This window comes from Vanellus vanellus (assembly GCF_965231255.1).
Source record: "Vanellus vanellus genome assembly, chromosome: 4".
Taxonomy (NCBI): domain Eukaryota; kingdom Metazoa; phylum Chordata; class Aves; order Charadriiformes; family Charadriidae; genus Vanellus; species Vanellus vanellus.
The window spans coordinates 35364403-35386661 of record NC_138909.1 but is presented as its reverse complement, the minus strand read 5'-3'; the positions used below and the strand labels follow the sequence as shown (position 1 = coordinate 35386661).

Below are 22259 nucleotides of genomic sequence, written 5' to 3'. Positions count from 1 at the left end.
GCTCCACTTACCTAGCAGATAGCAGGAAGGTGGGTGATTGGAGCACCAGCCCGGGCAACTACAGCTGTTTGTTATTGCAGGGCCCACAATTTGCAATGGGCTTTGGTATGTGCTGTATTTATTCTTTCCTGTTGAGTGTCTGTTTGCCTTGAGTCTGCAGCAGGCAGAGAGATCCCAACTCTCAAGCAAAAGGGAAGAGCACCCCAGAAAGATTCGATGGAAGCAAGAGATATAGGCAGGGTTGGTATTCCTCCTTGGAATAACGCTGCCTAAATCCTACTGATTGCAAGAGTCTCGTGCAGGATGAGCATTTTGGCTTTATTTTATGACTCACAGCAACTCTGCTCTCTGCCAGACCAAACTGCACCGCACACTGCTGTGCACTGACTGGGCTTTTAGCCCCACACAAAATAGTGCTGTTGCCATACTGCCCAAAAGCAGGCACCCGGGGAGCTGGGGCTGCGCCCAGAGCATCTTGCTTAATCCCACAAATACCAGTCCCCACAAAAATAGAAACAATCGCCTTCTCACAGAGGAGCTTGCTGTATCAAGTTTCTAGCGCTCACAGCAACCAAGATAATTTAGTATGATCTTAGTGGCTGGTAGATTAAATGGTTTCTTTCCTGTAATGCTAAATAAATGAGGGATTTTTTTTTTCTGTCTTTTGGGGAGGCAGGGGGGTTGGAGTATCGGCTTACCTTTATGACATATTGCGCCCACTTAATTTTTTGCATTGATGACATGGAAAGTGCGCTTGAAGCCAAAAATGGAGTGTGTTTGCCATACACAGCAAGTGTGTTGGCAGAGAGAGGCTGGTTCAGCTAATCAAGCAGCTCGCATTATTTAAAACAATCTCAGACCTCCAGCGGGCCTTGCAGTTAGCACATCATCTCTGGAGCTCAGCATCTGGGATAATGCTGCTGTGGCAAACTCAGTGGGATGAGACTGGGAAAGAAGTGGAGGATAGAGCCCTGTAGCCATGGCTCTGACACTGCCTCAATTTTCATATAAGAAGTATTCAAATGGGCTTGCTAAGACTGCTTCGGAGACTAGTCTTGCATCTCAGGGCAGGGTTTCCATTTCCAAGATGTATACGCTTTCTTTCATTTTAGTGCCAGAATTTTAATCAACTTCACATGAATAAACGTGAAAGATTTGCCTACACGCTTACTACTGCTCCCTGTAACTTTATCTTGTCCCAGGTAGCTGTTGGTGAGATGGCCCACCAGGCCTCCCTGGAAAACCTGAGGGAAGATTTTTAAATCTCCTGTAATTTGGTCTGTCTATTCAAGCGGGATGCCCAGAAGCTACTGAGGTCCTGATTTTTTAAGGTGTGCAAGGCCTTTCTCAGAGACTGTCAGTCTCCCAGGAGGTGCCCAAATGTCCACCCTACAGAGCACAGCTGCCTCTCGGGAAGCGGGAGGTCTCTGGATTTTCCCATCAGAGCAATGTGGGAGTGTCGGGGGTGAGCATTTTGTCATCCCTTGGAGGGACTGTGCCACTAAGTCCCAGGACATAAAGCGCTGCATTCTTCTTCTTTTAGGGTGGCACCCCCTCTCATTCCTCCCAGCTCACTCTGGTTTAATCCCATTTCCTACAAGCAGGGGTTGTTTGATACTGGCCACTCAGTTTGTGTCTCCCTTTCTCAAAACCTTTGAAATCCACAGGTCAACAGCAAGCCATAGGTCAACATTAGACTCAAGCATAAAGGTCTCCAGTACATCCTGTTCCAGGAAAATCAAGCCCAGTAGAGGCAAGAGACCTCCTGGAAGGACCTCACTTCATCCCTGCAGTGCCATCAGCCAAAGACACGGAGCTACAAGTCAATGAGGGGCGCTAGCTCTGCTTTCCACAGGACCACTTGCTTTTCTCCTGCCCTGAGCACTCTTGGGTTACACTCTAGCCACTGCGAAGGAAGAGCTTCGCAGGGAATGGTAGACTTGTGACCTTCAGCGCACATCTTTCCTGCAGTGAGTGGATACTGCCAATCTCTTTGGAAAGCCCCAGGGCTGGCTGTGGCAGCAGGTCTACTGCAAACTAGAGCTCTGGGCAGCCATGGATTGCAGCATCTAGCATGAATGCATGACCCGGCTGCTTTTTTTCTGGGGAACAATGATATGTGAGCCTTGGGACCATGACTGTCAGGCTCATGCTTCCTAGGAGTGGAGCTGTGCTGATCCAGACAAACATATTCCCCATGGCCTTGTGGCTTTTTGGAAAGTACCAAGGAGCAGATGACACTGGCATGAGCAGAGAGTACTGCTTGAGCTGGCTGGGAGGGAGATGGGGAGGGTGCATGGGATGTGGTGATGCAGGACATGCTGGGTGTGATTGGCATGGTATCCCACATGGTTGGGGGGAGAAGCTGTCCTGAGCAGGCTGTGCGGTGCAGAGATACCAGGATAAAGACAGGGCAGCCCAAAATCTTCAGTATGTGTGAGCTGTCCACATATCTAGTGTATGCCAGGATGCAAATTGCCTTATTCATGGCAATTTAATCTGGCATCCACCATCACAGCCCCCATCTCCAATTAAGGCTGTCCCAGGCCCTTTGGGAAGATGATATAGGCTATAGGAGATGAAAGGTAACTGAGACAAGATCAAGGGCTGTGAAACTTCCTCCCCCATTAGCCACATACACATATAACCTGCCAGGCTGTTTAGTTTTTCGGAGATAACCCTAGGCTTACACACTCAGGAGCGCAGTCTGTCTGAGCCTGCCAGCGCCTCCCAGCCTCGCTGAGAGCCCCAAGCCCAGGCAGCCTCCAGGGCACCGCTCAGCACAGCACGAGGACCAGAGGGCATGGTAAATAACTGTGGCTTAATTAAACAGCCCCAGCCTGGCGGCAAAAGGTAAAACAGCAGGAGTGAGACTTTGGCAGCTCTTGGCCTTGCTACCTACCATGAAACCAGCCACCAGATATTTACTCAAACACCCTGCCTATCTCCAGAGGAAGGGACGAAGTAGGATAGAATCATAGAATAGTTTAGGTTGGAAGGAACGTTGAAGATCATCTAGTTCTAACCCCCCTGCCATGGGCAGGGACACCTCCCACTAGACCAGGTTGCTTTAAGCCCCATCCAACCTGGCCTTGAACACTTCCAGGGATAGGGCCTGAACAACTTCTCTGGACAACCTGTTCCAGTGCCTCACCACCCTCATAGTGAAATTTTTTTTCCTCATGTCTAATCTAAATCTACTGTCTTCCAGTTTGAAGCCACTCCCCCTTGTCTTATCACCACATGCCCCTGTAAAAAGTCCTTCCCCAGCTCTCCTGTAGGTCCCCTTTACGTACTGGAAGGCCGCTATAAGGTCTCCCTGGAGCCTTTGTCTTCTCCAGGCTGAACAACCCCAACTCTCTCAGCCTGTCTCAGATGCTCAGTCTCAGCACAGACAGCCAGGGTTTAGCCCCCTCTGGGGGTGGCTGGTGTTACACAGTCACTGCTGAGCCATGCCATCTTGGCAGGGCACAAGCACTTTGACGTGGACTCGCTGTACTACGTCCCAAAGGTACCTGAGAGGGCATTGAGCACCTGCCAAGCCCTGGCTGCATCCCAGCAGGATGCCAGGGGAAGGCTTCTTTAAAGAGAGGAGCCTGAGCCCGCCCTAGCCACCTGGAAGGGACACAGGAGCCTGGCGGCTCCTCTCTTCAGCTGCAACTCAAGGCCTGGCAGTGGGTTGTGGTGACTTTGTGCTCCAGGGCTGCACAGGCACGTGTACAGAGCTCACCGCCCTGCACAGCAGCTCTTCTGGGAATAAATCTGGGGCTTCAGTCCTGAAGCTGGCAGCGCTTACAGCACACCACCTCCATGCGATCGACCGGGGGCCAGCACAGACCCCACAGCTGCCCTCCTGCTCCCCATGCAATGAGGGCAGGGGATGCTCCCAGCCAGGCAGGGAAAGGCCCCGCTGGGTCCTGTAATATGTGCCACCTACCACAGGGGAGCTCCAGGACCTTGCCTCAGATCCCCTGTTTCACCATCAGAGTCCTGCCATTGGGCAAAGCAAGGGGACTGTTCCCATCAGCTCAGCATTGGGCAGAGTTAAAGTCATTTAGTCTGAAATTCCTTGATGCTCCGCTTCTGGCTTTTGGAGCCTGCTCCCTGGCCACACTCAGTTTCCGACCCTTGTGCGGAGATAGCAAAGCTTTCTACTGCTATATTCAGCCCTTGTTTCACCTTGCACTTGAACGCCACTACAGTGTCCAGAGACATAGAATGGAAACATAGCAGGCCAGGAGCAGACAGGAGAATGCTGGACAACTGTCTGTGGCTGGTTTCCCAATAAGTCTGCGTGAGTTCAGGGAGACGATTGCTGCCAGAGGATTTTCGGCATGTTTACATTGCATCTGCACTGGATATGAAACAGGCACTTTAACTCAATAGACCCTTTGCCAGCCTTTCAGCCACCTCTGCAGAGCCAGGACTCCCATGTTCCTTTTGCATCTGCAAGAAGGGAAATAGGGGTTTCCGCTGCCATCCCCCAGGCCCGCCTGGAGGAGAAGTCTGGGTTAGACTAAACTCTGTGCCGACAGGCACCCCCAGGACAGGGCTGTACAGAAGCACTTGTGTAAGATGCAGCAGCTGCCTGTGCCTCAGGCAGATCAGCAGCGACCTCCCAGGGAGTCCAGACATGGAAAGGGAAACCTCGCAGTCCCCAGAGGGGTGAGAGGGAGCCCACAGCGCTGCTTGCTGGAGGCATCTTCTAGAAGGCATTCACTCACCCACTCACCGTGCTTGTTTGAAGCCTGGAGTTAAGATTGAACTAATTAGACATTAGCCCTGAGCACCCCAAAGAGCATCTGCCAACACAGGGGACTTTGCAACAATATCCACAAAGAACATATCTCTCTTGGCTACAACCGCTCAATGGGAGCACCTGCCTGCTTTTTCCTCCAAACTGAGTTCAGACTGAGACTGAAAAGCGTTAAACAACTTCAAAAAACATCCCTTTTCACAAGATGAAAGGGAGAGCAAGGTTAGGACATGGTTTACTTACAGGTTAAGAAATAGTCTCTAAAAAGCTGGTGTCTATTGGTGACACAGTAGCTGGCTGCCACTTTGGCACTGGGCTTATCTAACATGCTCCTCCCGGATGCCAGACCATGCCTGTCTCTTGCAGTCTCTAGCTTACCACAGAAAGCAGCATGCTTTACTTCATGCTGAGGCTCATAGATCAAGATATCTCAGATGAACTGGTAAAAGAGCTGAGGAAAGCTCAGGGTCCACTTTTGGATGACCTTCAGTCACTGCAGGACCTGGTCACTAAAATAGAAACTGGGTCACAACCTCTGGTAAAAGCAAAACTCATCTGGCATAGGAAAAGCAAACTGCGAGGGAGTCTCCAGTCACTGCTCCAGTTTTTGGAGCTGAAACCTGACTTTGATCTGACACTGAATTTACACCTTGCTCTGATGCCAGCGGCTGCACTGGCTTCAGTCCAGACTCCAGGACATTGCCTGTGGACAGGACAATGATACACACCACCGCAGAGTCCTGTGAGACGTGGAAACTTATGAAAACCATCTTTTCCCCTCTCCCTATGATGTTCCCTAAACCAGGCCAGCACAGTAGCTACCCATGATGAGGATGCCATGGCTGCCTGTGCCTCCAAACACCTTGCCCAGGGAGGCAAAGGCTGAGGGCCAGGAATTTGGAAGTGCAGCAGGGAGAGCTGTGCCCCACCACGGGACATGGGACATCCCAGAGGGAGGCTGGAGAGGGCTGTGCAGCTTCTGGGGTCCTACCTTGGTGGCCAAGCTTGGTGACCTCTTGGATGACATTCTGACAGCATTGGGAGCACGAGGCACACGCCACACAATTTGAAGGTCTGCCTAGCACTCTAGGAAGCAGTAAGAAGCCCAGCCAGCAAGCAGCTGGACTGAGCAAAACAGTCCAGCGTAGGTGGCTTGGCAGGCAGGGCCACTCCTCATCACCCAGGGGTTCCATGGAGTTCAGGTTCTGGGGACTGCCTGGGAAAATGACCCCTCTCCTCTTGCCGCCCCGTGTAGGGCAGGCAAAGGGCGGTCTGCATGATGCGTTTGAGATGCAGCACCATGCAAGTCTTCTCGGGAGTGAAATGTGACACTGAGTGCGTGGGGCAGGTGCCACCTCCTTGCATACCAAGCCCCACTGCCCCAGCCCGTGTGTCCATATGAGGCAGTCCCCAGCTGCCCTTATCACTATTTCAGGACCACTTGAATTCCTGGCTCTTATCAGTTTTTTTCTAGACACTTGAGCCCCTGAGCTCAAAAGCCACTAGGCCACATCTGGGCCCTTCCCTGCCCAGGCCCCAAGCCCCCTGCACAGAAGTTCGGGTGCCAGTGTTAACATAAAGGGCAGCTTTTGGATGATAAACTGGTATTTTGCCCGGAGAATCACAGAAATCGCATACTCTCAGGCTGCTACTTCTCATGGCCCTGTTTATTATCAAGCAGAGACTCGTTTCACCTGCCACAGGGCAGGCAGCTCTGAGTTTTACACCAGTGATGCTCCCCAGTGCCCTCACTGCCGGTCCCAACTCTCCCAGTACAAGGTGGTTGGAGTTACCAATGCTGTCTGGTTTCTCCAGCTGAAGCATGTGGGTGGGGAAGTGTCATCTCAGGATGGCCGGTCACTACCTGTTTCCGCAGGTGATATCAAGCTATTTGCAAACCCCAGGAGCATTTCTACCCCGGAGCCCTTGGGTTGGGAGGAGGAGTTGGGCAGCCTTGCTCTTTGCTCTGCAGCAGTCCCTCTGCCTGTAGGCTTTTGCCTTCTGTGAAGATTTCTAGGGAGAAATTCCAACATATCTGTGACGCTAGCTTTTTTGTGAGTTCTTTAGCTCAAATGTGGTCCATCTTCCCCCACACCCTGTCTGGTAGGGAGCTATGGCAGATACCTGAGGAAGAGAAGAGCTGGACAAGCCTGTAGTGATTCCTCTCCGGATTACTTCCCCAGCCAGCTCGATTTGCAGATCAAGGCTTCCCTGAAAAGGCAGCAGTGTCTTTGTGTGCCATGGTGGCATTTTTTCTTCTGTGAATGTGTCTGGTCCCTTTTTGAACTCACATCAGTTTTTAGCATCCACAAGTTTCCATGACAGGAGTTGCACATTTTCTGTACACCTCTTTTACAAATGGAAAAAAAATAAGAGCGGTCTAATGCCAGCAGCTGATGGGATGACAGGATCTCTGATATAATCTTCATTCACATAGTAAGTCTCAGACCAGAGTGAGCAGTGAAACAAACCAGCCAAACTTACTTAAGACAACAGCGCAGGCGGCAGCTGAGCATGTCGTGGGTAACAGTGATATCCAGCACGAGCCCATCTGGTCTGCAGTGGGAGCTGAGGCAGGCAGGAATCTTCAGAGGTGCAAGAGTCACATCGCGTGCTGTGGGCAAAGGTCCATGAGCCAGATTACTGGCACACAACCCACAGATAGCCTTGTTTGCTTTATGCAGAATAAGATACCTCTGCATTAGTAAGAGATGCATGTGTTTACCTTAGATTAGGATAACTTGGCTTTTGCATATTTGATTGCTTCCTACAGATTCTGACACTTTTATATTAGTAATAAATTAATTAAAAGGTCTTAGCTCTAAGACAATGCAGTGAGCTCACACCCATCTACTACTTCCTATCTGCAAAAACTTTAAGACCTTTACTACACCATTTTGAGAGTCATCCTTGTTTTCTTTCTTTCTTTCTCCTCTCTTAGTCACATAACGGTGGATTTCATAGCACACTGATAACACTGATATGAGTTCTCCATGGCTTATCTGCCTCTCATCATTCTCTATTTGCTCATTTTATCATATAATCTTAATTTTAAGCACTGTGGTTTTTCACCTGTTCCTGTGAGAGCCATGGTCCCCTAAGATGGGTCTATGAACTCCCACAGACCACATAAGGGGAATCAGTAGCCATTGATGCTTTCAGAGGGCAACAGTTTCTAATTGAGAAACATAATATAGTCATATAATCGTGGACAGCTTTATGTGGAAGGGACGTGTCTCTGGAGGTGTCTGTCCCCTCCCCACTCCTCATGTGAGGGCCACCCTCACAGTCAGGTCAGGATGTTTGGGGCCACATCCAGGCAAGGCTTGGTGGTCCCCAAGGACGGAGATGCCACCACCTCTCTGGGCCATGTACTGCTGCCCCATTCTTCTGGAGCAGAGTGGTTTCATCTATCCCTTCAGAGGTCCTTGTGTTGTAGAAGTGCTTGTTGGCTATTGTCCTTTCACCAGGCATCTCTGAGAAGGTTTGGCTCTACATTCTCTGTCTACCTCTCAGGCAGTGGAAGATGCATCTGCGGCCCCATCAGTCATCTCTCCTCTGGGCTGAAGAAGCCCAGCTCCCTCGGTCTCTCCTTATACACAACATTCTCCACGCTCTCACCAAGCCAGTGGCTGCTGCTGGGCTGCACCTTGTCACCATTTGTCTCATACCAGTGGCTCAGGTAGGACACAGTCCTCCACGTATGGCCTTGGCAGTGCCTGGCAGTGGGGAACATAGCCCTGACAATGATTTAAGAGCCTCAAACTTTGGAATGACCCGGAAAAGGCAATTAAAGCTGGAGTGCGGTGCAATGCCTTTGACATATCACAACCGCGCCATCTGATCATAAGGCAATAACACACAAGGGAGAGTGGACTGCAAAACATAGGAAGTCCACTCAATAAATAGGATGCATGTTCACACAGATAAGAAACGCTGGGGGCCAGCAGCACCATAATACGCAGTGCTCAGGCCCGTGACAGACTGCCCACTGCAGCATCCGTACCGGATGGAGACATTGCCCGCTTTGCAATGCTGGTGTCAAGCATCCTCCCTGCCCCGAGGCAGCTGCCTCCAACCCTTTATTTAGATATTTATTTTAAATACGTTATTTGACTTTAGAAATCTCAATGGTTTGCTTTGCACTTAAGTCTTAATTTGCAATGTATGCGTTATATTTTCTATTACAAACTGTATATTGTAGCTATGTATAAACATATTTGTTGCTGGTAACACATAAATAGGCATTTTCATATTTATGGGTGTCTAATGAAACATATGCCCTCCGCCCCATTACCCAGAAGACAAGGCAGCAGTGAGCCAGGAGTGCTAATGAACTTGGCCCCCACCTGATGTGAGAGCTGAGGCCCAGAGCAGCCAAGCACTGACACACGGAGCCAGCTCCGTGATCAAAGCCCCTGGGTTAACCAGGGGCCACCGATTGCTATTTATAGCTGCCTTAGCTCACGTTTAAGCAGAGGCTTTAAAAAGCTCGGAGGCAGTTTGAGTGCCAGGGTAGCTCTGTCCCGCATATGTGGCGCATGGTTCCTTGCATGAGAATGGTGCAAAGCCCAAATTGTGTCATTGTCCAGGCTCAACCAGGCCCTGGCCGTCAAGGAGGCCATAAACAGCTTGGGTGAAGCTATTAATCAAATAGTACTTCTTTATTTGATTTGATTGAGCTAAGTCTGCCTACCTTTTGGAGGACCCAAGCAAATCCCTTATGTGAGCAAACCCCACCACAACCACAACTCTAGTGGTTGTGGGGCTGAGGGCTACAAAGGTTGTCCCAATACTGTCAAACAGCTCAAACCCAACTCACAGCAGCAACAACCTGAGCTGCAGTAGATCTTGTAAGGGCTGCCATGGAGGATCCAACCAGCCCTGACCTTGAGGGAGGGGAAGTCAGAAGCCTGGACTTGAAGTCATTCCAAAACCATGCAATCAAAGAGAGTTGAGAAAGTTAGCAGGGTTTGAGGTGGATCAGCCTTCCTCCAGGATGTGACAGCACCTTCCTGTCTGTGGGACATGCTTGATGACGAGATCTGAAGTGCTCTGTGAGTCTCAGATGATAAACTTACAGCAATCAGCCTCAGAAAGCACAGCATTTGGCCTTTTCCAGGCTGTTGCTACACTTGGAGCCTGAACATCACAGAAGACCCTGTGTTCTGAGGTGACCCTTACACTAATGCAAATAATTAGTGCAGACAGTTTGGTATCACCTGCAATTTTTCATCATTGCACTATGAGTTTTGATGGAGCAGCACTGCACAAAATTTGACTAATACAGTGGGGACCAAAGTATTTTTGAAAGATAAGGAAAGATGGCCTATCAGTAGAGACCAAGCAGCATTTGGCTTTTGGAAAAAACACCCCAGTTGTCAGGTACAGTTCTGGAGGTGAAAAAAGATGAAAACTTAAGACAGCTCAAAATCAGTGGGACCAGGTTTCTTTTTTCTCTGCCACTGAAAAGCTCAGCAGTAGATAATGTTCTGCTCTTTGAGCTTATTTGAGCATAGGGCATAACACTGAACTCTCACATCTTTCCATACAGACAGATTCCTAACCCTAGTGTGCACAGCTTTGTGCAGGAGTGTGTCCACGTGGGTACAGGGGGGTGTGTGTGCTCACGTATGCATGAGTCACACTGATGCCCATGTTGCTGTCCTCTTGCACAAGATGTGAAAAAGCAATATTGCGTTCACTTCCTGTCTCAAAAACCAGTCATCCGAAGAAATACAGCGGTCACCAGGGGATGTTCAGCTGCTACGCACTATTGCACCTCTTCACGTTCTGTCTCTCCTTTATCGGGAGCAGCTAAGTCAGCAAATCCAGTTCCCAGCCTACTTGTGATGACTTTCGGAACCATCATATTCATTTCAACTTACTGATTTTCCTACAGCCCCTGGCCATTGCTGCTTTTTTCCAGCTTTGCTGGTGCCACCTGATTCAGATCATTACAGGCTGGTCTCCCATCTTACAAAGCCAACGACCTTCTCCTTTGCCACCAGCTGTGTCTACGCCACCTTGATCTGCCTTCCAGCACTTTAACTTCTGCTTGGGGACAGTAGCATCCAGGGAAACTTGGTGGACACTAAGCAGTTTGTTTTACTTTTGGGAGCGGGTTGCATTTTCTTTACGCTGGTTTTCAGCTACTGCAGGATCCCAGTGGTTGCTGCTCAAGGCTGGCAGCACCCTCCTCTTCCTCATGCCATCCCATGCAGCCGAGGGAAGCCGAGCAGATCAGTAACAGGAGATGAGCAAAGACTAGAAGAGGAGGAATGAAGGAGACGGCCAAAAATGCTCGCAGGCTCCATGGGCTTGGGACACACGCTATTCCCAGCTGTCAGCACTGGAATGCTGCTTATCTTACTGTCCGATGGTCTGACTTCCTCCTCCTCAACCAGAGCCAGCGGCAGGCTTCCTTTGAATAACTGGCCTGCTTTCCAGGTCCCGTCAGAGCTATTCCCGATCTGGGTGTGCCTCTCATCAGCAGGCACATTTCCTAAATTCTGCCTCGTCCAATCCAAGTTTAGAAGTCCTTGCTCTGGTGCAGAGATGCTGTGGGTAACCGATTCCCGCTAGGTGCAGATGAGATTAGCTAGATCTTGTGAGACCAGAGAGGGAAAGAGCTGTCTCTGCAGGATCCTCCGCACTCAGGAGAGGAGGCAATGCCAAGCTACCTGCAGAGAGTGGCGGTACTTGTACGCACCAAACCTGGGATCTCAAGTGACCTACTTAGCTGCATTTAATGTGCAACTTCAGAAGTACAAGAACCCCGGAGAGGGGTAATTTTTGCTAGCAGTCAGTTTCTGCAAGAAGGAAACTTCAAGCTTCTAGATAATTGGGTAAATCCTTGAATATCACCTTTTTTTTTTTTTTTTCTCTGGGATTAAACTAAAACTTCCAAATAAAACGGCCAGGTGACACTTGAAAAATGTTTTCAAAGAATGCAAAGGCTGATGATGGGAGTAGCTGCAGCTGAGCTCCTTCCCCAGCACCCTCCGCTCAGCTCTCACCTTTACTGTTGACATTGCTTTTGGTACTTGCTCGAGATACACTTTAAAAGTCAGCCATCTTGCTCCTGCTGGTTTTCAGATTCCCTGTGTAGTGAATGCACAGAGACAGGCAAGTTTGGAAAGCAACAGATCCCATCTTTCATTGGCACTAATCTTAGGATGAGGCAAAATGCTGCATGGAGGGATGAACCATTCTCTGCTGCAGCAGAGAGAGCCTGGATACTGACAGAGGCTCAACTGAAGGGCATCAAGCCCTGGAGGGAGCTTAGGATTGTATATCATCAAGAACTACGTGCACCCCTCAGTCTGGCCTTTTCTCTCTCAGCCTTCATCAGCATACAAGTGACTTTCAGGCAAAGCACAGCCTCTCACACAAAGATAAGCCCTCTGTGTCCCCAGGCCTGCATACGTGCAAGTTCCCAAGACATCTGCTCCACCAAATAAGGTTTGCAGTCTTTGTAGGGCACCAAAGTTAAAACATACATTTCTTCACTGTGACTTGTTCATCTAGGGCATATCCAAGTCCAGCCAGTTGGACACTTGAATGGTGTAAACCGGGTGAGCTGTCAATGCAGTTGGACTGATTCAGCCCGCCTGAGAGGAGCTGATCATCCTTCTGTCTCTGCAATCACATCAGATGCAAATAGCCCCGATTCCTTTTCATACTCTTACCCCTCCAGCCCAGCCCTTGCTGTCCATCTCCTGCAAGAGCACACAGGGAATTGGGAGGATTTGAGGTTCTAGTCCAGGCTATGTCATTATGCTCCTTTCTCCCTTCATGTAGGAGGGCAAGTACTGCTTACAGACATTTTTCCTTTTTTTTTTTTTTTTTTTTTCACATCGAATCTGCAAAACCAGGTACTCCTGGTTTCAAGCAAACAGCAGAAGTCATGGAAAGCCACCGTGTTTGTCTGCATCAACAGAAGCGTAACAAAGAAAGGTTTCTAGGAGACCAAGCCCAACATCTCCACAGTGCATGTTCACTAGGGGAAGGGATACCCTCATGAAAAATACAAGGATGGGTACGCAGTTGTTGCACTGATTTGTGCAATCTTGGGGCAGACAACCAATCTCCTTCCTTTTGCTATGATTTTTTCCAGGACTTCACTGATGGGAATGAAATCTGTAGACTGCATGAAGGCAAGGTCTTGGAGCAGCTCTCTGAAAAGAACATCGTAGATATTGAGAAAGCAGGAGGTACCTTTCTCTTCTTGGAGGGGCTCGCCCAGTTTTGGGTCCCAATCTCTGGGGAAGAGGTTGTTTTAAGCTGGTACCCTGCATATATTGCCTCACCTTAGCACCGCTTATAACATTTTTGACAAGCACGTTGTATGCCTGGCTAAGGACTTACCTCTTCGTTGTTTCTGCCTGCCTGTCCTTTGGTCGCTCTACTGTCATTTTGTCTCCTTGTGCTGCCCTTTGGGCTCTTCCTCCACTGGAAGCCCATTCACTTTTCCTCTGTGGGTAGCAGCTTTCCTTAAGGCATTTATAGTAACTTATTTGCATCCATTCCCTCCCCCATAACCTCCTTTTTTGCAAGGATTTTCATGGTCTCTCTTGCTGGGAATTTTTATTATTAAGAATGATAGTTTTATACTACCCAGTCTTTTTCTACTACACACAGTACTAGGCCAGGCTTTGCATCTGCCCCCATGCTATCTTCTCTGTGCGTGTTGGGCTGGAAGGGAAGGTGCCATGGTCTTCAGCAGGGCAGAGTACATGTTCCTTGGGGTGCTTGACCATGAGCACATACAAGATCCAAAGAGAGCCATGCCAAGGTAAATATCCTACCTCAGGCCTGCAGCCAATGTATTGAACTAACTTCTCATTTCTGGACAGAGCCAGGAGAAGCAGGGGGACCTCTGCCTTGGAGCACAGGTCCCAAAGCACAGTCAAGAGCCTTAACTGAGAGTAGGATTTCTTTTGATACTGGTGCAAACTGAATGCTTTTTGCTTAATTTCCTGGGATGGCCACAGGAGTTTGAAACCTATGGAAACAAAAGAAGGGAATCCCATCACCTGATAGGACTTCTCAAGTCATTTCTTCGGTGGAGCTGTGTTTGCTGTGACCCAACAGGAGCTGGACAGGGGCCTGGGACCACAAGGAGCTCCCAAGTAACACGTCAGACCTCAGCATGCAGTTGCAGTGAAGACCAAGTTGGATGATGAGCCATAGAGTGAGAGAAGCCTTGTTTCCTACAGACTTCTGTCATGTTGTCCCTCTATCCCGCTTTCATTATCCCAGCTTTCACCACCACTCCAAGACCAGCCCTATGACATGTGCAGACACCGACTGGCCAGCGGGCTACCGCAGCCAAGCCCCACTCCACTTTTGCTCAGTGAGGATGTTCACTGTGTCTCTCCCCACCAGCTGTTAATTCTCACAAAACTTAAAAGGGGTCTGTAAGTTTTCCTCTGTCAAGGGTGGCTGAAATCCATTGGTATGTCAAGAAGGGACGAGGGAGGACTGACAGCCAGAGACACCCAGATCAGCCATGGAGACGTTCTTTCTGGAGGATGGCACACCATGCTGCCAATGGCCACCGCTCTTGGGGCACTGCACTGGCCTGGCTGCCTCTCCCGTCATGCCCTTGTGCTGCCCAAAATAGCCTCTTCTGTTTCGGTCAGGCTTTCCTCCCTGACCACATGCCCTCAATGACAAAAATTACTCCAAAATTAGTTTCTCCCTTCGCGTTTTGATATGAGGCAACATCTGATTAAAATTACTCCAGAGTTACCCTCACAGCCTTGTCACAGGCAGGTGGACTTTAAAAAAAAAAACCACCCTCCTCTGTGCATCACGGTGTGGCTCAAAGGCGGCGGCAGCAGTTTCTCAGCACTGACAATTCGGAAATTGCTGGCAAGCACCGATATTGCAACAGCATCAGCTCAACCACCATGGCAGGCACCATCTGCCTCTGCGGGCTGCTGTGGTGAGCACAAGGAGCATGGCACCTTTGCTGCTGCCCCAAGGACTTCCAGCATCCAGGAATGGAGATCTCCCCCCCGCCCCAAACCACACTGCCGGGCGCTCCCAATCGAGCTGGGGTTGCACTCGGATGTGGAGGTGCGGGTGGCTGGAGCCCCCATGCCCATCGGCAGCAACGGGGGATGGCAGCTGGGGTGGTGGGGAGAAGGTGGTAGCAGGAGGGGGACTGCTGATCTGGGAGAGGGCACGAGGTGTGGGATGGGGTGCCCCACGGTGGCAGCCCCAGCACAGCTCCCTGGGCAGCGATGTTACATCAGCCACTCCAGCGGTTTACAACACTCGCCCTTGAGCCTTGGCCCCGCAGCCTGCTGCACTGTGGACACATTGCACAACATCCCCCGGCCCTGATCCCCTTCCCCACCGGGGCTGCCCGGCAGCTGGCTGCTGGGAGGCCAAGCCCTTGCAGCAGCCTGCTGGTTCCACCAAGGAGAAGATGCTCCATCCACTCCTGCCTCTAGCAGGGCACCAGAGGAGGTGGCAGGACCAGGAAGGGTCCCCAAGGACCTACTCAAGCCTGCTGGTAGAGGTGGGTCTTGAGGGACAGTGGTGGGGGAGGGAAGGCTGCCCCACAGGAGGGAACGGAGAAGCTCTGTCCCACAGCGAGCCAGGTGGGCTGCATCCCAGGGGTGTGGGAACCACCACATCCTGTCCCAGAGGGCTCTGGGGTAAATCCTGAAGCTAAACCAGGAATAAGCCCCAGGTGAGACCTGATGGGAGAGTGGGACCCTCTTTCCAGAGATGTCTGTCATGGATGGGACTGGTTCTGCAACACTCGCTCGGGGAGAAACACCCGTGGAGCCTCTTCCCCACACCAGGGAGCAAGCTCTTCCTCATCACTCAGGGAGGCAGGAGGGGTAGAAAGCTGTGGGGAAATCACAGAGACCACTGTACAGGGGCCCAGAATGGAGCTAAATATAGCCGCTATCTCAGCTCCCCAAAGATAACAGCCTGTGTCCACAGCCCGCTGCAACGCCCTGCCCTGACTTCCACCTACCTTTGCTTTGGAAGCAAACACCAAGGAGCAGTTGTGAAACACCCTGCCCTGCTCATGGCAAACAGGGCTGGTATCGCGGGGCAGAAACGCGCCCTCCGCCACCTCACATGCATTTCTTCCCTGGTGCTGGGGGGGGGGGGGGGGGGGGCAGGGAGGCTGGCCAAAACCCACACAGATCAGAGGCTGTCCCACATCTCCCTCGGTGCCTCCGCAGTGCTGAGCAGCCACCAACGCGCAGGAGAAACCTATGGCAGAGCAAAGCAGCAAGTGTAAGTCAGGCCGGGACTTCCTGGTTTTTGGGCTCATCCTGTTAAACTTGCCGCTTCTACCTGAATCTCTCTGGTGTCCCAAGATCAGCGATGCTGAGCCTGGCAGTGGTGGCCCTGCCCGGATAAGGGGAGGCAGCAGTGGAGAGGGCCCACGGGCCATGACCACCTTATCGGGTCTCTATTTCTCCCAGGCAAATCTAAACATAGTTCCCCTCATCCCTGACATAAATTTCGTCACTAAGTCGCACATGCTGAAATCCCACCATACCCTCTGCACATAAAATATTGCTGTCAGCGTCCAAGTCTCCTGCACAGTAGATAGATCTTTCAGCTCTCTCTCCCCAACTTCAAATCTTATCACTGCTTTCACCTAAAAAAAGGGTTTTAAAGCAAGAAACGATTTGGGTGGGGTTTTTTTCCCTCAACAAAACCCTTTTGCCTTGCAGAGTAATAAGTTCCTGAAATGGCAGCTTCCAGCAGGAAGCCTCTGGCTTTAACAATAGCTGTGTATGTTTCCACAAGTGAATAGAAAACAAATGTTGACACTTCAATCCTGCTTTTATGCTCTGTAAGGGAGGCAAAAGAGAGCAGCCTGGCTCACAGCTGTGCAGTTAAGAGGCCAGATGTGGCACAAAAAGAGGCAAACACTATTATCCCCACTGTGGCCACGGGGAGAAGTTTGATGCACCATCCCCACCTTGCTGCAGGCTTTACAGCCTCTGCTGCTTTGCCCGTGGAGGTGGCGTTTGTCCCCAGACCCGCTTCCTTGCTGGGGCGGCCAACTCCGTATGCACCTTTCGGAGGGGTGAGGACACGCGGCTCTGCACCGAAGTGGCCTCAGGAGATGCCCCGGAGAGCCGGGATGGGCACTGGTGGCAGGACACCTTGTCCCAGCCGGCCCTGCAAAGCAGCCAGGGTCCGTGCCAGAGCATCACCTCACCCGACAGGTGTTTTCAGGATGTGGGAAACACTGTCCCAGCTGTGCCCAGAGAGGGACACCAGTCGGAGGGGTCTCAGTGCCAGCTGGGCCCCGCAGGTGTTTTTTTCCTACCCTGTCACCTCTATGAGAAAGTAATGTTTTCCCCACTCCACGCTATAAATATTGTCTGGAAAGCGGATTTTTGAGTATCCTCTGGTGATTTCCCCCCGGGGCCAGCCAGCGCTGTGGGCACAAGCCATGGCTGTGCGAGTCACCCACCTCCCCACCCCGTCCCTCGGCACCCAAACACCCTGCGCCAGCCCAGCCCAAAAGATCAGTCCCCCGTGTCCGTATCCGTCCCGTCCCGTCCCGTACCCCCCCAAAAAGGCTTTCACGTCTCACGAACACGTTCCTGTAGGTTTCTCCCTTCGCTGCCTATTTGCGACGCCCACCCAGCCCCGCTCTGCCCTCCCGGGCAGGTTGGGGACAGCACCGGTGCCGCCACCGGCAGCATCCAAGCCCTGACGCCCAGCCGGCCCCTTCCGCCACAACAAGCGAACCCCGCTCGGGAAGGCGATCCCCCCGCAAAGGAGAGGGTCCCCGAGCTCTGAAGGCGCCGCCAGGGCCGGTTGGCGGCCCCCTCCCGGCCACCCATGCGCCGCCGGTCACCCACCACCGCCCCACGCCGTCCTCCGTCCTCCGCCGGCCGCCCCCGCCCCTTCGCGTGCCGGCCGCCCGGCTGCCTATTGGCCCTCGCGCCGCGCTGGGAGCGCGGTGATTGGCTGCGGCGCGGGCTGGCCGGGCGGGCGGGGCGGGGTGGTGCGGGCGGGTGCTCTTAAGGCGTTGGGTCCGGCGCTGCCGCGGTGGCGGTGGCAGCAGCAGTGAGTTGGGGGTGGGGGGACGCCGGGATCGGCCTCATGCACTGTACCAGGTATGGCCCCGCTGGGGCTCGCGTCCTCCTGCCCTCCGCTGTCGCCGGCGCGCGTCCCGCCCCGCCCTGCTGCTGTTTGGCTCCCCCGAGTGCTTACCGTTCCCCCCGCGGTGCGGGGTGGCGGCGCGGTGCTGCTACCGGGGGGGGGGGGCGGCGACACGGGACCCTCCACGCTTGGCTCCTGTGGCTCCCCCGGTGAACCTGGAGAGGTGGAGGCGGGGCTGCCCCTCCGCCGGGCTTTGGTCTTCTCCCTCCCGCTCCGGGCTCGCCGGGGCGTTCCGCAGCCCCGGTGTGGCGGTTCGGCTCGGGGTTTGCAGCGCTGCTGTTGCTGGTAGAGCAGAAGGGGCGGGCGGTAGTGGGGTGAACGTGTGTCCCGGGCCTCCGGTTAAACGCCTGTGAGATCTGGGCTGTGCCCTCGGAGCGGCTCGGCCTTTCCTGGACGGGAGCAGAGGAGAAGAGTGGAGAAAGAAAAGCCGAGTGCTGCCTCGTCCAGCAGCGTGTCACCTCTAAAATCCTGTGGCTTAGCGGCTGCTGGGCGTCGAGCCCTCTGCAAGGGGGTCACCTGCTCCCGAACAGCGCTGGAAGCAGGATGGAGGCTTTTGGAGGGTGTCAGTAAATGTTAGGTGTAAGTAATTCCTTTCCTCTGACTTCCCTCTCCTTCCTGGAAGTAGAAGAGGGAAGTGTGAGCGGTGACATCCTCTTCTGGAAGGGGTTAAAGCTGCAGGAAGATGTCCAGAGGCAGAATCTCATCTGTCTTCCTCTTGAGAGGATGGGGAAAGGAATCGGCCCCTGTTACCTGCACAGGGCTGTCTGCCTTCACCGCTTGCTTCCTAGAGCTCCCTTTCCTGCGTGAGCTCTCAAAACTACTTCCCTGCTGCTGCCTTCAAAGCATCTGAAGTTCAAGATGGCCAATGTGAGCCCCAAAAGGGAAACATTCCTCTGTTGGCTGTGAGTTGGGCAGCAGCAGGCTGTTGAGAGCAGAAAGATGTCTGAGGTATCAAATGAGCTGAAAAAGACAGTTTGTAAAAGCACACAGCTCAGCCTAATAGTAGGTATGAAAAGCTCTTACTATAGTATTAGCTTGGAAAAAAGCTCCAAGTAATGCAAATCAGGCTGGATATTTCATGCATCTTCATTCTAAAAATGGTGAATAACTAAGGCTTACAAAGAAACCAGACTTCTCAGCAGTTATATTAATTCAGCTGAATAAATTTCCCTGGGAAAATATGTAATGCGGGTGAAACTGGCCCAAGTAAGAGAAGCATTGGAGGCTGCATTAACATAAAGGAGGAAATGACCTATATAAAGTGTGTGTGCCTAAAAACTTGGCAAAACCAGGCAGAGATGAGCAGAACTGTGTTAGCAGACAGGTGGATCTGATGTCTGTCTTGTGTAGCTGCCCCTTGAGCTGAAAGGAGGCTGAAGGAGGCAACACAGAAGGAGTTAGCTGCTGGGTGTGTGGGGAAGCTAAGCTTTGGCACACGTGCTGGGAATAAACAGCTGCCCTTGCTGAATGGATGCTGTGAAAGCCTGCTCAGAGCCTCTCTGTTGGTGTTGCGGGGTGGGGAGTTAAAGCACTGAATTAGAGAGCGTAGCTCTTGCTTTTTCTTGGCACGGGAATGGTGATCAAGTACTAGAGCTGGCTGTACGTGGCTTTGGCAGCAGGAGCTCTGCTGTGTCACGTGGCTGGTGGCCGCTGCTGGATTGCCCTGCTCCGCTCTGCGCGGTGGGAGCAGCTTTGGAGCCTGGTCCGTGGCGAAACGGGGAATTCTTATTAAGGGAATAGTCTGTGTTTAAGGTCAGCTGCAGCATAGTTGACTTAAGGGGGATGTGTGTGATAAAGCTGTCCAGCAGTTTATCCAGAGCCAGGCCAAAGAGATTCTGCCAAAAGCATCCAGCTAACCTCAGCGTAAGGGCAGAAGTGATAGGGGAGATGTTCTGGGAGCTGTCTGGCTGCAGAGGCAACTCCAGGGCTACTTCTGGCAAGGTGCTGGGTGGGAGCTGCCATAGAGTGGGTGTGCACGCAGAGAGGGATAGTGCTGCACGGCTGGAGGCAGGGTGGCTGTGGTGGAAGGGTACAAGGACTTGTTTCCAAAGGCTTGGTCTGCCTTGAGTAGGTGAATTGTTTGGCAGAGCCCTGTGGCTATATGGATGCTTCCCAGGGGCTCAGCCCAAGCACTTATGGAGGCTGGAGGTGTGAACTGTGCACTGGAGGTAAAATCTGCTGGGCCATCTGAGCTGACATGTGTTTTAAAGTGCAGTAGTGGGAAGAAAGCAGCTCTTCTGTAGGTGCAGAGCAATGTCAGCTGAGCGTCTACCCTGCTGCTGTATCAGCCTGTTGCTATCCTTGCAATACCACTTGCGGGCATTTTAGATGAAGCAGTTCTAGGAGACAGTGATAAGCAACGTATGTAACTCAACCAAACAAGTGTTTTTTAGCCACTAAATTAGTTGATGTTTGGGGTTTTATGGAAGGTGAGGTCAGTGGCGTACAGCAGCTTGTGACAAACTGAGTTCCTGCTCCTACAAAAGCACCCAATGTCCTGGGGAGAGCCTTTCCTGGAGGGAGGAGAGTGCAGCAGGAATACTGCTTTATGTAGCACTGAAATTCCTGGATTTTGTGGACATCAGCAGGACTGAGGCATGGGCTTAGCTTTGGGTCAGAAATGCTCTGGAGCCTGCTATTGCTAGCCTAGTAGGGCAGTGTGTGTGTGTGTGTGTGTGTGTGTCTTCAAATGGTGACTCCGTCCCTGCAGCAATTGGAAGAGATCTTATTCAAGGACACATCAGGCTCTGGTCCTGCCACTTCTGCTGTAGCACGTTTCTCACTGTGTCTGTAAATCACACCATGCAAGTACCTGCCTTCTATTAAACTTGAGGGACTTGTGGGGATGCAAGTTTCTTTGGGATGTCTGGGGGAAAGTGGTGTAGCATTTGTCTGACAAGAGTCACATTAAAATGCTTTTCTAACATCAACTGATCCTTCTTCTCATCTTTCAGAGTATTAGACTACTTTCCACACAAACAAGCAATGGCTGTGGATGTAGCAATGCAGCTGTACCTGTGCTCTTCACCCTTGCGAAGAGAGAAGTGTGCCTGCAAAATTGCTCCGAAGCCAAGCAAGCCATTGCGGCCCTGCATCCAGCTGAGTAGCAAGACTGCGCTGAATGGACCAGAAGAGGCAGCAAACTCCTTCACACACAACAAAGTGAAGAAGAGAGTGTCATTTGCAGATAGCAGAGGCTTTGCTCTGACAATGGTGAAGGTGTTTTCGGAGTTTGACGATCCACTAGATATTCCTTTCAACATCACCGAGCTGATAGACAACATTGTCGGCCTGACAACAGTGGAGAGGGACAGCTTTGTCCTGGATTTTGTTCAGCCCTCTGTGGACTACCTGGACTTCAGAAACCGCCTCCAGGCAGACTGTGTCTGCCTCGAAAACTGTATGCTAAAGGAGCGCTCCATTGTGGGAACAGTGAAGGTGAAGAATCTAGCTTTTGAAAAGACTGTGAAGATCAGGATGACGTTTGACACCTGGAAAAACTTTGTAGATTACCCATGCCAGTATGTCAAGGATACGTATGGAGGGTCAGATCGGGACACATTTTCCTTTGACATCAGCTTGCCCAAGGGAATTCAGTCCCACGAAAGAGTCGAGTTTGCCATCTCCTTTGAGTGCAATGGGAAGGTGTACTGGGACAGCAACAGGGGCACAAATTACAGGATCATACGGTCAGAACTGAAGTCTGCCCAGGAAGCCATCTCCCCCCCCCGGGGCCCTGACTTCGGCAGCGCCTTTGACCAGTTTGGGAGCCCTCGGTGCTCCTACGGCCTCTTTCCCGAGTGGCCCAGCTATTCGGGCTATGAGAAGCTAGGGCCTTACTATTGACCCAAGGACAAAGTCCTGATAGACTTAACTGTTGCTGGCGTGTCTGCAGGCCTGGGAGCTCATCTGAACATGAGGTGTACAGAAAAGTGGAAGAAGTATGGCTCCATATAGCTCTGCGTAAGCCTCCCAGCAAAACCACGTATGCAGTGCTCTGCTGGCCGTGGGCTTATAGTCAGGGAAGCATCTCTGGCATAAAGAGCTGCCTTCCCTGCCTCAACTCAGATAACTGTCTCTCCAGATGCTCAGAGGACCAGGAGCTGTTGCTCGTGTGTCTCTTCAGTGCTGCTACTCCTTCTTCTACAAAGCTGCTAGTCTCCAGGGAAACACTACAGTGCTTATATCGTCTGTCCAAGCTGTGTAGTGGTGGCTAGTTTGTATTGCTTGCCTAGTGTTAAAAGGCTTTTTCAAAATATGTTCTAGTATTAACTTTTAGTGGACTGTACTTCAGCTGCACCAGTTCTCCCTGCAAAGCTGGCCTATGCCTGTTGGG

General features: G+C 51.7%; 1 protein-coding gene across 1 annotated transcript; it reads left to right on the top strand.

The window, feature by feature from the left end:
* Positions 1-20881: 20881 nt before the first annotated feature.
* Positions 20882-21769, top strand: PPP1R3B (protein phosphatase 1 regulatory subunit 3B; the record flags this gene model as incomplete). Its single annotated transcript, XM_082482085.1, has 1 exon — positions 20882-21769. Exon 1 carries the CDS (start codon positions 20909-20911, stop codon positions 21767-21769), a length of 861 nt encoding a protein of 286 aa, XP_082338211.1. The 5' UTR covers positions 20882-20908.
* Between the last annotated feature and the right edge of the window lie 490 nt (positions 21770-22259).